The sequence below is a fragment of the Erinaceus europaeus genome, chromosome 6, assembly GCF_950295315.1.
Source record: "Erinaceus europaeus chromosome 6, mEriEur2.1, whole genome shotgun sequence".
NCBI lineage: Eukaryota > Metazoa > Chordata > Mammalia > Eulipotyphla > Erinaceidae > Erinaceus > Erinaceus europaeus.
Genome location: NC_080167.1, coordinates 5,406,331 through 5,424,032, shown reverse-complemented (window position 1 = coordinate 5,424,032; position 17,702 = coordinate 5,406,331). Strand labels below are relative to the sequence as shown.

Here is a 17,702-nt window from a genome sequence, read left to right as displayed (position 1 = left end):
GTCAACCTCTGTGTTTTTTTTGTTTTTTTTTTTTTGGACCGAGCGCCACAGTCTACGCCTCCTCTGACGTGATGCCTGGCTCCGTGGCCCCGGCAATTGAGACTCAAACGCAAAGGAGTCTCCAGTCCCTCCGGGAAATCTCTTTGCATTAAAAAAAAAAACTATTTCCCAACGAGATCGCCCCACCACCACCACCAAATGTGCCTAGTACCTCGTAGGCACCGAATACGTTTGGGTTTTTTCTGATTTTCTTTTTTTTTTTTTTTTTTAATATTTATTTATTTATTTACTCCATCTTGTTGCTCTTGTTGCTTTATTGTTGTTGTTATTGATGTCGTCGTTGTCGGATAGGACGGAGAGAAATGGAGAGACGAGGGGAAGACAGAGAGGAGGAAAGAAAGACAGACACCTGCAGACCTGCTTCACCGCCTGTGAAGCGACTCCCCTGCAGGTGGGGAGCCGGGGGCTCGAACCGGGATCCTTAGCCGGTCCTTGTGCTTTGCGTCACCTGCGCTTAACCCGCTGCGCTACCGCCCAACTCGGTTTTTCTGATTTTCTAAGAACATCCTGCAAACCCGTCATAATGAATTAGATCCCTAAGCATGCACATGGGAATTCCCAACTTCCAGGCATTGCCACATAAATTGAGCTCATATCAGAGAGAAACAGATACAAAAACACTTAAGACTCAAAGCATTTTTTTTTTTGCTTTGTTTTCTATTATAACAAGAGCAGTGCCCAGCTCTGGCTTATGGTGATAGGGGGACTGAACCTGGGACTTTGGAGCTTCAGACATGAGTCTCTTTGCATAACCATTATGCTATCTACCCCCGCCCCAGAGCATGTTTTCTTTGATTAAGCTTCCCATGTTTCAAGGTAAGAAAAGCGATGGTGCATTTCTTTACTCAATGCTTTTCTCATCCTTGGTAAGCTTAGGTACAGCAGGAATGTTTTTCTTTCCACTGAGTCCCCCAAATCCAGCACAGCCTGTGATACAGGACAGGCACCCTGCACATGTTTTGTTCCAAGGATGGAAGAATGGTCCTTGAATAGCTCCAGAGAACAGTGGGGCAGGAACTCACTCAGCCGGGAGACCACAAGATTTGAGTGTCTGAGGTTACCGGTTCGATTCCCTGGACTGCACTACCACTGTAATGCTCTGGTTTCTCCCATGCGGGCAAGTAAAATAGGGTGGGGTTTTTTGTTTTGTTTTGCTTTTTTTTTGTTTGTTTTAAGCAGAGGTGGCACAGCTGGCAGAGAGCTGAACTTTCAAGCATGCCGTCCTGAGTTGGATCCCCAGCACTGCGTGTGCTAGAGTAACACTAGTTTCCTGTCTCTCAATAAGTACAAACAAGAAATATATTTTTAAAATATTTATTTATTCCGTTTTGTTGCCCCTGTTGTTTTATTGTTGTAGTTATTGATGTCGTTGTTGTTGGCTAGGACAGAGAGAAATGGAGAGATGGGGGAAGACAGAGTGGGGGAGAGAAAGACAGACCCCTGCAGACCTGCTTCATGGACTGTGAAGCGACTCCCCTGCAGGTGGGGAGCCGGGGGCTCGAACCGGGATCCTTACCAAACAAGAAATATTTTTAAAATAAAATAAGGACCAAAGCGAGAGGGGATTCGACTTCCGGAGGCGGAGCTTCGAGCAGCAGATCACTTTCTCTCCTCTCCTCTCCCGGATCAACTAGGAATACCAAAGGAGACCACCCGGACCGAAACAAGACAGGACTAGAATGACCACAGGAACCCAGTAAATCACCCGTGAGTACAAACACGCGTGGCTGGTGACAGAGAGGAGAGAGGGGCCTAAGGAGAGATTAAGTGACTGCTAACATTCAGCAGTTTATCAGTGGAGACACCACCTCCAGTCTGCTCCACAACAAGGGGACAGCTGAAGGGAGGAAAGGACTCCCCAGAGACTCACCAAGTGCAACTCTGAGTCTCCATTGCTACTACCCTCAGAATCTGGAGCAGCAACAGGGAGGGACACCAGGGGACAGAGATCTAACCGGGAAACTCAGGAGAAGACCTATATCTCCTTGGCATAGCTGAGGGGCTGTGAAAGTCTCTTTGCATAACCACTGGATTATCTCTGCCACACCCTGATTTATCTCTTGGTCAGGAGTCAGTGATTAAGCGAAGAAGCCTATTGATAGTTTAAAAGCCCTCAGGCATCCATAGCCTACAGGGAAGAAAAAAAAAAGAGGCTTTTACACCACTGAGCTCCAACTCAGGGATTGAAAAAAAAACTGTTAACTTCCACCACGGTAAACCCTTTAATTAAATTACTTAGACACAAGTCAATCCAGGCAATAGTGATCAATAATTTGAAAAGTACTGATAAAGGGAACTCATAACATAATATATAAAATGGTTAAAACAACAAGAAAAAATATTGGAGACTCAAACCAGGACAAGAGTCCAGCTAAAAGTCCTCCAGAGGGTGAAGCACAAAACAACGAGTTCAACATCCAAACATTAGCTAAGGAAATAATAATAGGAGTGAGTAAAGAATTTGAAAAAATTGTAATCAGAAATGCAGGAACAACAAATGAGAATATGGAAGAAAATTCTAATTATCTCATGGTTATTAGAGAGCTGAAAGCTGAAATCCCTGAGCTAAGAAGGCAACTAGCTGAACAAGCTAAAACAGTATCAGAGCAGGGCAACAAAATAGATGAACTCCAGAAAGCAGTAGAGGGCAGAGAGAATAGAATCTATGAGGCTGAAGACAGAATTAGCAAGATTGAGGATGAATTAGAGACAACTAAAAAAGAAGTAAGAGATCTCAAAAAGAGATTAAGAGATGCTGAAAACAACAACAGAGTCCTATGGGATGACTTCAAAAGAAACAATATACGCATTATTGGCTTACCAGAAGAAGAAAGAGAAGGAGAGGAAGAAAGCATTCTCCAGGCCATAATAGCTGAAAATTTCTCTAGTCTAGACAACACCAAAGACATAAAGATTCAAAAAGCCCAGAGGGTCCCAAACAGAATTAACCCAGACCTAAAGACACCAAGACATGTCATACTTAGATTGGAAAGGAATAAGGATAAAGAAAGGATCCTCAAGGCTGCAAGAGAAAAACAAAGAGTCACCTACAAAGGAAAACCCATAAGATTAGCAGCAGACTTCTCCATACAAACACTACAGGCCAGAAGAGAATGGCAAGATATCTATCGAGTGCTCAATGAGAAAGGCTTTCAACCAAGAATACTATATCCTGCTAGATTGTCACTCAGACTAGATGGAAGCATCAAAACCTTCTCAGACAAGCAACAGGTGACGGAAGCAACCATCACCAAGCCTGCCCTGAAAGAAGTTCTGAAAGGTCTCCTATAAACAACCTGACCACCACAAATAGGACATATATCAAAACACTCTAAAACTCTACAAGAATGATGTTAAAATATCTTCAATCGCAGGCAGACTGGGAGTATGGACCGACCAGTCAACGCCCATGTTCAGCGAGGAAGCAATTACAGAAGCCAGACCTTCTACCTTCTGCAACCCTCAATGACCCTGGGTCCATGCTCCCAGAGGGATAGAGAATGGGAAAGCTACTGGGGAGGGGGTGGGATATGGAGATTGGGCGGTGGGAATTGTGTGGAGTTGTACCCCTCCTACCCTATGGTTTTGTTAATTAATCCTTTCTTAAATAAAAAAAATTTAAAAAAATATATCTTCAATCTTTGATATCAATAAATGTCAATGGCCTGAATTCACCTATTAAAAGACACAGAGTAGGAAGATGGATCAGAAAACACAACCCAACAATATGTTGTCTACAGGAAACTCACCTAACGCAACAAGACAAACACAGACTTAAAGTGAAAGGATGGAAAACTATCATTCAAGCCAATGGTCCACAAAAAAGGGCAGGAACAGCTATTCTCATATCTGACATGATAGACTTTAAAATAGATAAGATTAAAAAAGATAGGAATGGACACTACTTAATGCTCAGAGAATCAGTCAATCAAGAGGACTTAACAATTATTAATATCTATGCACCCAATGAGAAGCCATCTAAATACATCAAACTTCTACTGAAAGAGCTACAGCAATATATTAACAGTAACACAATCATAGTAGGGGACTTCAACACCCCACTATCTCAACTTGACAGATCATCCAGGAAGAAAATCAGTAAAGACATAAGGGAGCTAAATGAAGAGATAGATAAACTAGAACTATTGGACATTTTCAGAGTCATTCATCCCAAGAAACTGGAATACACATTTTACTCAAATCCACATGGGTCATTCTCAAGGACAGACCATATGTTAGGCCACAAAGACAGCATCAGCCAATTCAAGAGCACTGAAATCATCCCAAGCATCTTCTCAGACCACAGTGGAATTAAACTAACACTTAACAATCAACAAAAGATTAGTAACAGTCCCAAAATGTGGAAGCTCAACAGTACACTTCTTAACAACTTCTGGGTCAAAGAGGAAATCAAGGAAGAAATCAAAATGTTTCGAGAGTTCAATGAAAATGAAGACACAAGCTATCAAAATATTTGGGACACAGCTAAAGCAGTCCTAAGAGGGAAGTTCATAGCTATTCAAGCACACATTAGGAAACAAGAAAAGGCAGAAATAAACAGCCTGATTGCACATCTCAAAGACCTAGAAGAAGAAGAACAAAGGAATCCTAAAGCAACCAGAAGGACAGAAATTACTAAAGTTAGCGCAGAAATAAATAATATTGAGAATAGGAAAACCATACAAAAGATCAACGAAAGTAAATGTTGGTTCTTCGAAAGAGTAAACAAAATCGACAAACCTTTAGCCAGACTCACAAAACAAAAAAGGGAGAAAACCCAAATAAATCGGATAGTAAATGAAAGAGGAGAAATCACAACAGACACTGCAGAAATTCAACATATCATGCGAGGCTTCTATGAACAACTATATGCCACCAAGCTAGAGAACCTGGAAGAAATGAATGATTTCCTAGATACCTACCAACTTCCAAAACTAAGTAAAGACGAAGTGGATAACATGAACAGGCCCATCACAGCTAATGAAATTGAAACAGTTATCAAAAATCTTCCCAAAAATAAAAGTCCTGGACCAGATGGTTTTACAAATGAATTCTACAAAACTTTCAAAGAAGAACTAATACCTCTACTTTTAAAAGTCTTCCAGAAGATTGAAGACACTGGAATACTCCCTGCCAGCTTCTATGAAGCCAACATCACCCTGATACCAAAAGCAGACAGGGACACAACCTACAGACCAATATCTCTGATGAACATAGATGCGAAAATATTGAACAAAATTCTAGCCAACTGGATACAGCAGTATATCAAAAAGATTGTTCATCATGACCAAGTGGGGTTTGTCCCAGGCATGCAAGGTTGGTTTAATATACGTAAATCAATCAATGTGATCCACCACATCAACAAAAGCAAGACCAAAAACCACATGGTCATATCAATAGATGCAGAGAAAGCCTTTGACAAAATACAACATCCCTTTATGATCAAAACACTACAAAAAATGGGAATAGATGGAAAATTCTTGAAGATAGTGGAGTCTATATATAGCAAACCTACAGCCAACATCCTACTCAATGGTGAAAAACTGGAAGCATTTCCACTCAGATCAGGTACTAGACAGGGCTGCCCACTATCACCATTACTATTCAACATAGTGTTGGAAGTTCTTGCCATAGCAATCAGGCAGGAGCAAGGAATTAAAGGCATACAGATTGGAAGAGAAGAAGTCAAACTCTCCTTATTTGCAGATGACATGATATAATATACATGGAAAAACCTAAGGAATCCAGCAAGAAGCTTTTGGAAATCATCAGGCAATACAGTAATGTGTCAGGCTATAAAATTAGCATTCAAAAGTCAGTGGCATTCCTCTATGCAAACACTAAGTTAGAAGAAATTGAAATCCAGAAATCAGTTCCTTTTTCTATAGCAACAAAAACAATAAAATATCTAGGAGTAAACCTAACCAAAGAAGTGAAAGACTTGTATACTGAAAATTATGAGTCACTACTCAAAGAAATTGAAAAAGACACAAAGAAGTGGAAAGATATTCCATGTTCATGGGTTGGAAGAATTAACATCATCAAAATGAATATATTACCCAGAGCCATCTACAAATTTAATGCTATCCCCATCAAGATCCCAAGCACATTTTTTAGGAGAATAGAAAAAATGCTACAAATGTTTATCTGGAACCAGAAAAGACCTAGAATTGCCAAAACAATCTTGAGAAAAAAGAACAGAACCGGAGGCATCACACTGCCAGATCTCAAACTGTATTATAGAGCCATTGTCATCAAAACTGCTTGGTACTGGAACATGAACAGACACACTGACCAGTGGAATAGAATTGAGAGCCCAGAAATGAGGCCCCACACGTATGGACATCTAATCTTTGACAAAGGGGCCCAGATTATTACATGGGGAAAGCAGAGTCTCTTCAACAAATGGTGTTGGAAACAATGGGTTGAAACATGCAGAAGAATGAAACTGAATCACTGTATTTCACCAAATACAAAAGTAAATTCCAAGTGGATCAAGGACTTGGATGTTAGACCAGAAACTATCAGATACTTAGAGGAAAATATTGGAAGAACTTTTTTCCGCATAAATTTTAAAGACATTTTCAATGAAACGAATCCAATTACAAGGAAGACTAAGGCAAGTATAAACCTATGGGACTACATCAAATTAAAAAGCTTCTTCACAGCAAAAGAAACCACTACCCAAACCAAGAGACCCCTCACAGAATGGGAGAAGATCTTTACATGCCATACATCAGATAAGAGTTTAATAACCAACATATATAAAGAGCTTGCCAGACTCAACAACAAGACAACAAATAACCCCATCCAAAAATGGGGGGAGGACTTGGACAGAATATTCACCACAGAAGAGATCCAAAAGGCCGAGAAACACATGAAAAAATGCTCCAAGTCTCTGATTGTCAGAGAAATGCAAATCAAGACAACAATGAGATATCACTTCACTCCTGTGAGAATGTCACACATCAGAAAAGGTAACAGCAGCAAATGCTGGAGAGGGTGTGGGGTCAAAGGAACCCTCCTGCACTGCTGGTGGGGATGTAAATTGGTCCAACCTCTGTGGAGAACAGTCTGGAGAACTCTCAGAAGGCTAGAAATGGACCTACCCTATGACTCTGCAATTCCTCTCCTGGGGATAGATCCTAAGGAACCCAACACATCCATCCAAAAAGATCTGTGTACACATATGTTCTTGGCAGCACAATTTGTAATAGCCAAAACCTGGAAGCAACCCAGGTGTCCAACAACAGATGAGTGGCTGAGCAAGTTGTGGTCTATATACACAATGGAATACTACTCAGCTGTAAAAAATGGTGACTTCACCGTTTTCAGCCGATCTTGGATGGACCTTGAAAAAATCATGTTGAGTGAAATAAGTCAGAAACAGAAGGATGAATATGGGATGATCTCACTCTCAGGCCGAAGTTGAAAAACAAGATTAGAAAAGAAAACACAAGTCGAACCTGAAATGGAATTGGAGTATTACACCAAAGTAAAAGACTCTGGGGTAGGTGGGTGGGGAGAATACAGGTCCATGAAAAATGATGAATGAAATAGTGGGGGTTGTATTGTTAAATGGGAATCTGGGGAATGTTATGCATGTAAAAAAAAAAAAAAAAAAAGAAGTAGAAACGCAAAGCAGAATTGACTGAGTTTGGAGTATGGCACCAAAGTAAGAAAGCAGAAGTACACTAGAGTTTGCAGTGAGTACCTCCCTAACACTTCCTCTCCACTTTTCCAAGCTTTGGGTCCATGATTGCTCAACAATTTGTTTGGCTTTGTATGTTAACTCTCTTTTCAGCCACCAGGTTCCAGATGCCATCAGGATGCCGGCCAGGCTTCCCTGGATTGAAGACCCCACCAATGTGTCCTGGAGCTCAGCTTCCCCAGAGACCCATCCTACTAGGGAAAGAGACAGACTGGGAGTATGGACCGACCAGTCAACGCCCATGTTCAGCGGGGAAGCAATGACAGAAGCCAGACCTTCTACCTTCTGCAACCCTCAATGACCCTGGGTCCATGCTCCCAGAGGGCTAGAGAATGGGAAGGCTATCAGGGGAGGGGGTGGGATATGGAGATTGGGCGGTGGGAATTGTGTGGAATTGTACCCCTCCTACCCTATGGTTTTGTTAATTAATCCTTTCTTAAATAAAAATAATAATAATAATAAGGACCAAAGCGCTGACGCCACCCGCCCAGACTCACAGCCTGGCAGGCGCCAGAAGCAGGACCCCCCCCCCCCCCAAATCAGTTTAACTCGGACCCCCTCCAACACGTCTATACGGCTCTGCGTCTCCACGGCCCTCGCAGCAAAACAGGGCTGAGAAAGGACACCTGGCGACCCTTCGGGGGCGCACTGCGGCGGCCACCGCCGGCCCGGAGCTCAGGGTCCCCCAGCGCCCCAGCTCCGCAGAGGGTCCCCGCGCCCTCCTCCCACACGCGCCACCGACTTCGCCAGTCACGCCCCGCCCCCCGATGGGCGTGGCCCGGCCCGCTCCGCGCGTGACGTAGAAGCGACGTGACATCAGGAGGCGCGCGGCCCTCTCCCCCATCCCGGCGTCGCGCTCAATCGACGCAGTCTCGAGCCCGCAAGATGGCGGCTGCTGGAGCGGGCCGGCTGAGACGGGCGGCTTCCGCCCTGCTGCTCGGGACCCCGCTCGGGACCCCGCGCCTCCCGCCCCGGGAACTGTCAGCCCCGGCCCGGCTCTACCATAAGAAGGTAGGGCGGGCCCTTGGGGGCGGGCGCTCGGGAACCGGGTGTGTTGGACGTAGGCAGCAGCAGCCGCAGCGTCTGGCGCGTCCTCGTTGGAGCTCGCAGCCTCCGAGCCCGACGCGCCTCATAATGGCTCCGTTTTGCTGGGTGGTGTCGAGGGCCGGAGGTGAGACCACCTCGGCACCCACCGTCTTCCGGGGGGCGTGAAGGGTCGTCCCCACCCCCACGATTGCCCCGAAGTCCCCGTGGGGCCACGCGTCTGCCTGTTTGTCACCGGGGAGACCTTTCAGGCTCGGAGTCAGAAAGGGGGGGGGGCGCAGAGGTCGGGGGAAGGGGGCCCTGGGGCTCGCTGTAAACAAACGCCCCGGTTCCTAAAGCCTCCGGCGTGCCGGTGGGAAGAGACTTTTCAGCGGCTCCCGGCTCCTCCCCCCTGCGGGGACGGTTGTGTTGACGCGACACGCGGGACGAGGGCTCCGCGCCGCCAGGGGGCGCTGCCGTCGGCGCCCAGACATGCAGGGATGGATGACTTTTGACTTTCAGGTTTTCCTGCTGGAACTCATGATCAAGATAGGGGGAGACGGCATCGTGGTTATGCAAAGAGACCCTCGTGCCTGAAGCTCCACAAAGTCCCAGGTTCAATCCCCACCACCACCACCATAAGCCAGAGCTAAACAGTGCTCTGGTTAAATAAAAAATTAAAAAAAAAAAAAAAAAAAAAAGGGGGGAGAGAGAGAGAGAGAGAGAAAGGGGCCGGGTGGTGGTGCACCTGGTTGAGCGCATATGTTACAATCCACAAGGACCCGGGTTCGAGTGAGTGTGTGTGTGTGTGTGTGTGTGTGTGTGTGTCCGTGTCCCCAGTCTGTCCGTCCCCGACCAACCCCCACCCCCAGCAGGGGGAAAGTTTTGCAAGTGGTGAAGCAGGGCTGCAGGTGTCTCTCTTCCTCTCTCTTTCTGCCTGCCTCTATACAATAAATAAAGATAATAAAATAATTTTAATATTTATCTTATTCATGAAAGGGGGTAGGAAGAGAGAGAAAGAACCAGACATCACGCTGGTGCATGTGCTGCGAGGGATGGAACTCAGGACCTCAGGCTTGAAAGTCCCCATGCTTTATTCTCTGCGCCACCTCCTGGACCACAAAAGAAACAAAAATTTTTTTTAAACAAACAAAGGTGGTTGGGAGAGGGCACAGTGGGTAAAGCATTGGACTCTCAAACATGAGGTCCTGAGTTCAATCCCCGGCTGCACATGTACCAGAGTGATGTCTAGTTCTTTCTCCTGCTTTCATTCTTCATAAATAAATAAAATCTTTTAAAAAGTGCACGTGGTGCAAAGCGCAGGGACCGACATAAGGATCCCTGTTCGAGCCCCCCGGCTCCCCACCTGCAGGGGGAGTCACTTCACAGGCGGTGAAGCAGGTCTGCAGGTGTCTGTCTTTCTCCCCCCTCTCTGTCTTCCCCTCCTCTCTACATTTCTCTCTGTCCTATCCAACAATGACTACAATAATAACTACAACAATTAAAAAAAAGGGGCAACAAAAGGGGATAGGTAAATAAAATAAATATTTAAAAAATCTTAAAAAAAAAAAGGTAGGGAAAGAGAGAACCAGACATAACTCTCGCAAATATGCTGCCAGGGATTGAACTTGGGACCTCATGCTTCAGAATCCAATGCTTTATCCACTGTGTCACCTCCCAATCACTTTGTTTTATTTTAATAATGCACAAAAGGACAAGTTCTTCCCCACCTGCAGGGGAGTCACTTCACAGGCGGTGAAGCAGGTCTGCAGGTGTCTCTTTCTCTCCCCCTCTCTGTCTTCCCCTCCTCTCTCCATTTCTCTCTGTCCTGTCCAACAATAAACGACGTCAACAACAACAGTAATAACCACAACAAGGCTACAACAACAAGTGCAACAAAAGGGAAAATAAATAAATATTAAAAAAATATTTTTTAAAGGGCAAGTTCTGTGTCATTATTTTTTCAGTAACAATCTCCTTGAGGCTTCTAGGAATGCCTTCTGCCCCTGAGCTGTTACTAATTTTTAAAATTTGGGGAGTTGGGCAGTAGCGCAGCGGGTTAAGCATATGTGGCGCCAAGCGCAAGGACCAGCATAAGGATCCCAGTTCGAGCCCCCCGCTCCCCTCCTGCAGGGGAGTCACTTCACAGGCGGTGAAGCAAGTCTGCAGATGTCTCTTTCTCTCCTCCCGTGTTCCCCTCCCCTCTCCTTTCTCTCTGTCCTATCCAACAACGACAACATCAACAACAATAATAACTACAACAATAATAACAAGGCCAACAAAAGGGAATAAATATTTTTAAAAAGACTTTAAAAGGGAGTCGGGCTGCAATGCAGCGGGTTAAGCACAGGTGGAGCAAAGTGCAGGGACCTGCATAAGGATCCCGGTTCGAGCCCCTGGCTCCCCACCTGCAGGGGAATCGCTTCACAAGTGGTGAAGCAGGTCTGCAGGTGTCTGTCTTTCTCTCCCCTCTCTGTCTTCCCCCATCTCTCTCCATTTCTCTCTGTCCTATCCAACAATGATGACAATAATAATTACAAAAATAAAACAAGGGCAACAAAAGGGAATAAATAAATAAATTTTTTAAAAAAAGGAAAAAAAACGGGTAATAAACATTACCTTTTACAAAAAGATTTACCCAACAGACTTTCATGCCTAAGATTTGGAGGTACAAGGTTTGACCCCCAGCACCACCATAGGCAGAGCTCTGTAAGTCTAAGATGTGATTTTTACAGATTTTTTTTTTTTAAATGACATTAGTACAGAGAGAAATACCAGAGCATTGCTCAGCTCTGGCTAGTGGTGGTAGTGAGGATTGCACCTAGGAGCTTGGAGCCTCAGGCATGAAAGTCTTTTGCAGAACCATTATGCCGTTACCCAGCCCAATTTTACTGACTATTATCTGGTATCTCAAAACAGGCATCACCTTTCCTTCCAAAATGAAATCTGCTATGTGGTAATTACCTCCCTGTTTCAAATTGCTTATTTTGAGGACCTTATCAGCAAGTTGGGAAGACCAGGAAAGGGACCGTGAATTTTCTCTCACCCCTCTCATTTCAGGTTGTTGATCACTATGAAAATCCTAGAAACGTGGGCTCCCTCGACAAAACTTCAAAAAATGTCGGGACTGGACTGGTCGGGGCTCCAGCATGTGGTGATGTCATGAAATTACAGGTAGTCACAGTCGCAGTAACAGTAATCCCTTTGCGCACTCACAGTACCTGCAAGTTCATAGACACACGGCGTCTCAGCTGCTCTCCACCTTGCTGAGTCTGTTAGAAATGTCACCGAGGACGAGAGCAGGGACTCAACCCTAGTCCCCCCCCAGCCTGCCATGGCTACCCCTGTCGGGAGCATAAGCCGGCCTCACCTGTTCATCGCGAGTCTGGCTAAGGAAAAAGTTCTGTGTGTTTTACTTGTTGAAGGCAAACCACAGCCTATCAGCTCTCAATCCACAGAGAGACGAGAAGTGCAATGAATCACCCCCCCCGCCCACAGTCAGAGATAACACGAAGGTGGTGGCTGCCACTTGGGGTAAACTCGCTCTGCCACGACCTACTCCGTCAGAGGTCTTTACATCTTATCTTACAGAACAGAAACAAGCCAAGGGATCCACTGCCTGCAGTTTGGTGCCCAAGAAAAGCACAGACCAGAGACCTTGATTACAGACTGTCCCATGTTTGAACAAACGCTGACCCAGCAGCCACGAGCAGAGCAAAAAGCAGACGAGAGGGAGAGGGAGAGAGAGAAGGGGGAGGGGCGATTCTTCAGCGGCTGTGCCCGGCTCGGCCTGTGCAGTGCTGTTGAGTTGCTCGCGTGTCCAGCCCTCTGAGCTCTGAGACGGTGCAAGGCTGACCCCACTGGCTCCTCCTGAAGCCAGTTTCTCACCTCCTGTGTTTCTTCCAGATTCAAGTGGATGAAAAGGGGAAGATCGTGGACGCCAGGTTTAAAACATTCGGCTGTGGCTCGGCGATCGCCTCCAGCTCCTTGGCCACCGAGTGGGTGAAAGGGAAGACGGTGAGCCGGCGGCACCGTCTGTCAGAGAACTCCCGTCCCGCGCAGACCTGCTTCTCAGCTCAGGGAAGGGTCTAGTGAGAGGAAGGAAAGAGCTGTGTTTTCTTTTTTTTCTTCAAAATAGCACTCTAAGAGATTTCTAATATTTTTGGTGGTTTTGTTTTTGTTTTGGGATTTTGTTGAGCATTTTTATTTATTGAGGGGCGTTGGGTGGCACTTTATTTTCTCTTTAGCTTGATTGAGGGAGAAGAAAATGACCTTGACCTCCCTCATGAATAAAATAGGACCGAGAAGAAGGCTTTGGTTTCCGCCAAGGTTGCCAATGTCGTCATGACTTCTTAGGGCACTGAGTCAGGTGGAGGGTGACAAGAGGGTGTCCCTGTTTACTTCCTCCTCTAGTGGTGCAGGAAGGGTTGCAGGCGGCTCAAGGGATTCCTGAAATAACAAACCAGCCTGTGCTGGGAGGGAGGTTAAAGTGTCGAAAACACAGCAAGGCCTGGGGGTGGGGGAGAAGCAACTCAGAGCAGTGGGCTGGGTGGCCTCCAGCAGCCCTCTGAGGGTGAAGTTGAAGAAGGCTGGAGGGGGAGAGCTGACAAGGTAGGGTGCATTCCTTACCACAGCCACGGCCAAACTGAAGACCCTAACCCCAAATGTGAGGTACCATGGAACCAGGGCAAGTTCTAGTGCTATGGTGTCTGTGTCTGTCTGTCTGTCTCTCTCTCCTCTCCCCTCCGCGCCTCTCTTCTCTCTCTCTCTCAATGAAAAAGAAGCAGCCCAGGGGCAGTGAAATCATGCATGCATGAGCCCCTGTTCTCTGCCTGCTTCTTTCTTACTGGAGGGTCCCCACTGCAGCTTGGACAGGCAGCCGGGAGGCCCACGAAGGCCCTCAGCCCTTTGAGGTCACGAAACAGAAAGCACCCTACGCCCTGGTCCTGGGGGCCTGCCTGGCCTTCAGCACAGGGCTGCCAACGCTCTGTCTGTCTGGCAGGTGGAGGAGGCCTTGGCCATCAAGAACACGGACATTGCTAAGGAGCTCTGCCTGCCGCCGGTGAAGCTGCACTGCTCCAGTAAGTCCCCGCTCACTCTCCAGAACGCCTGCAGGCAGGGCCCTTGGGAGTGGCGGTACAGACACCCGCTCGCCTGTGTGGCCAAGTCACAAGTTCTCCCTCGTCATGGAGTCTGTCCTCACAGCCTCCAGGGGTTCGGGTCCCAAGATCTCAACCTGTCCAGAGGCGTCTCGAAGGAGACGAGCTCTTCCTCACTCCACTCTGATGCAGACACGCCCCGTAGACCACAGGAGGTGTCTCCCGACTCCATCCACAGAGCACCCCCGTCCCGGGTCTCCTGTGGGGAGAAGTCAGGGCCAGCGGGGAAGGCCGCTTTCAGCACGGTGCTGCTCACCGTGGTCTCAGCACTCCCGCCCACGTGCTGGTGCCGCCCTGGCCCGTGTCTGTGCGACGACTAAGCCCAGTTGTGCAGCACCATTGTGTCTGCTGCACCAGGAGGAAGCCCGGGCGCCTTCGGGCTCACCCTCAGCTTTCCAGGGCAGCCTCTGCCTCAGTCCCAAGCTCTTCATCCTCGCTCAGCCTGCTAGGGGAAGGAGGGCTGGAGGGAACAGTTACCGCGACGTGTCAGTAGAAGTTTGCGGACCGAACTAGTGAGTCAGCAGAGGGCCAGGTTTCTGCCGGTCCCTCAGAGCCGCAGGGAGGAGAGCTGGAGCTGGTGCTGGCGCCGGATGTGCCGACCCGGTCCTCGGGAAGTCCGCTGAGGCCCCAGTTCTTTCCGCTTGAGCTGGAATTTCAAGTGCCAGTGAACCAAGGCCACAGCTTCTAAACATTGTCATGTGGCTTTGGAGAAACCCCCCCACCCCACCCCACCCCCGTCTATGCCAGAACCACTAGCTCAGGCTCTGCTGAGTGCTGCCATTCCAGCTTCCTCGCTTTTTATCTTACCCTACACACACCCACCTCGTAGACCTACTATTAATATATATTTTTTTTCATGGTAATTTATTCATTTAAATGAGACCTACAAAGAAGCAGAAACCAGAGCACTACTCAGCTCTGGCTTGTGGTGGTGCTGGGGAGTGAACTTGAGACCTTAGAGCCTCAGGCTGCGGGTCTTCCGCAGAACCAGGATGCTGTCTCCCCAGCCCCTTAGCCCCACCTGTCACAATATAAGATAAGTTTCCAGCCTAGAGAGTGATGTTCCCATGAGCAAGCCGGCAGGGCCCGTTATACCCGCCAGCTCGACCATGTCTGCTCCTGGCTTTCATGTAAGCGGTGAGAACACTGTCACATCGCTCCTGTGTCAGACATGTCCTCCTCCTGGCCCAGCAGGAAATGTCTGATGGGCTTTAAGAAAGTAGAAACCAGGAGGTTGGGGTCCCAGCTGTCTAATTCCCATCTGCCTCCAGAAGTCACACTCAGGAAAGGTGGTTGGCTTAGCTGGGCTAGCACCCAGCACCCAGGCTGAGTGATACTGAAGCCCTTCCCGGCACCCTGCCCTCTGGCCATCTTATGCTAATAGACCCTGGAAACTCAAGCTATTTCCTTCCCTCTTCCCTTCCCTCCTTCCAGTGCTGGCTGAAGATGCCATCAAGGCCGCCCTGGCTGACTACAAGCTGAAACAGGAGCCCCAGAAACGAGAGGCTGAGAAGAAAGGAGGCCTCCCAGGCTGACGCCCCAGCAGCGCCTCAGAGCACACACGCCGAGCACCGCGGCGCCGAAGCAGCTCGGAACAGTCAGTCCGCTCCCAACCGCCGGCTATTCAGTCCACGCTTAACCGCCTTAACCCTGTTCGTTTGTTTTGAGTTGACCGTCTGGCTTCAGACTGAAGGCGAGGATGAGTCTCCACATCTTGAGAGCCCATAAAACGCACAAGAATTTCACATGGCCTGCATCTGTTGGGGGCCGAGTGCCGACAGACGCCTTGGTTGTGATCGTTTGATAGTCACAGTCACTGTACATAAAGCATGTGTCATAAGTAAAAGCGTGTCAGACGGCACCTGCCTGGCGAGCCTCGTCTCTGGGTCCCTCTCCCCGGGCCACGGCGGGCAGACGGCAGCAACTGCAGACAGAGAGCTGTCCTGTGAGGGGAACGGAGGAGAGAGCTCTCTGCTCAAGGTGAGGCCACAAGGCTGTCACCGCTCTGAAATCTCTGTCCCCCGAAAACCCGAAAAGAGCATGGGGGGAGTGAGCTTCAAAATGAGGGTTCCTAGGCCCCAGTTTCTGTTCTCAGTCTAGGGAGAGGGCTTGGCAGCCTGAGTGGCTTCCTGTGGTAGACAAAGCTGCTTCCCTAAAACAGTGACATCTAGTTAAGTGCTTTGTTCCAGACTGACCTCATGAGTACTGGACTGAGCTTGTTTGAAGACATCCATTTCTGGCTCTGGCATGAGTACCTAGCTCTAACCACCACCCATCCTGAACCTCCTATTCCACAAGGTCGACAGGTCCCGCTGAGGCACATGGTCACCAGCCAGTGCAGGAGGCCCGATTGGGTCTCCGTCTCTGGCTCCGTCTCCTCCCCTGGAGCGAGATGTGTCTCTTCTCTGGACTGTGGTTCCTGTACAGGCATCGGTGGGCTGCCCTCCCTCATGGAAGGGCATGTTCAGTCCTCTGTGGCTTCAAAGGCTGTTCCCTCCACAGCAGTCACTCATGAGAGTCTCAAATCAGCCTCTGGGTGGAGCCGTGTCAGACCGTCTCGGGTGGCTTGTTCTGTTTCGTTCTCCCAGCGGAGCCAGCGATGCTGCCTTCCCACCAGTTGCCTTGTGATGTGTTTTTCAAAGGAGACACTTTGGGCCTGTTTAATCCCCTCTGAGAGTTGAAACTGATCCCTGCACATCAGAAGCTGCTCAAGCCACAGCAATGCTACCAGAATAGCTAGACCTCAAAGTTAAGTGGTTGTATAGCTAGAAAAGAAAAAAAAAAAGATTCTTTTAAGAGTTCGTTTCCCTGATCAAGTCGAGCTTTAACCACACGAGGGCAGCATGTGCCCTGCCGGTCTGAGGGATCCCAGACTCTGAGGAGGCCTTTGCTTCTCTAGGTCAACGTTTCCTGGGAGTTCTTAGCACTGAGTGGAACACATTCGCCCAGGCCCAGGCCCTGCCATTCCTAAAATCCTAACTCCTCACACCCCCTGCAAACAGGGAAAGGAGTGGTTGCTTTTACTGTTTCTTGGCCTGTCTCTTCCACTATCCCATGGGCGGTGGCAGTGGCAGCTGTTGAAGGGGGAAGCAGGCAGTTGTGCACCTGGTTAAGTGCACATATCAGCAGCACAAGGACCCAGGTTCGAGCCCCTGCTCCCCACCCACAGAGGGAACACGTCATGAACAGTGAAGCATATCTGCAGATGTCTCTCTCCCCCTTTTTATCTCCCTCCCCCTCTCAATTTCTATTCCATCAAATAAATAGAAATAAAAAGGAAGGGGGTCAGGCGGTAGCGCAGCAGGCTAAGTCACATGGTGCAAAGTGCAAGGACCGGCGTAAGGATCCTGGTTCAAGCCCCCGGCTCCCCACCTGCAGGGGAGTCACTTCACAGGTGGTGAAGCAGATCTGCAGGTGTCTTTGTCTGTCTCTCCCCCTCTCTGTCTTTCCCCATCTCTCTCCATTTATCTGTCCTAGCCAACAACGAACGACATCAACAATAGCAATAATAACCACAACAAGGGCAACAAAAGGGGGAAAAATGGCCTCCAGGAGCAGTGGATTCATGGTGCAGGCACTGAGCCCCAGCAATAACCCTGGAGGAAAAAAAATAAATAAAAAGAAATGGAAAAAATGGGGGCTAGGTGGTGACAAATCTGGCTGAGCGCACATGTTATAATGTGCAGGGACCTGGGTTCAAGCCCCCAGTCCTCACCTGCAGGGGGAAAGCTTTGCAAGTGATGAAGCAG

The 17,702-nt window shown here is 48.0% G+C and overlaps 1 protein-coding gene across 1 annotated transcript; it reads left to right on the top strand.

Annotated features, from left to right (window-relative positions):
- Positions 1-8,621: 8,621 nt before the first annotated feature.
- On the top strand, positions 8,622-15,814 carry ISCU (iron-sulfur cluster assembly enzyme). Its single transcript, XM_016189188.2, has 5 exons — positions 8,622-8,782; positions 11,855-11,968; positions 12,701-12,811; positions 13,797-13,875; positions 15,388-15,814. Exons 1-5 carry the CDS (start codon positions 8,657-8,659, stop codon positions 15,486-15,488), a joined length of 531 nt encoding a protein of 176 aa, XP_016044674.1. The 5' UTR covers positions 8,622-8,656; the 3' UTR covers positions 15,489-15,814.
- Positions 15,815-17,702: the final 1,888 nt, after the last annotated feature.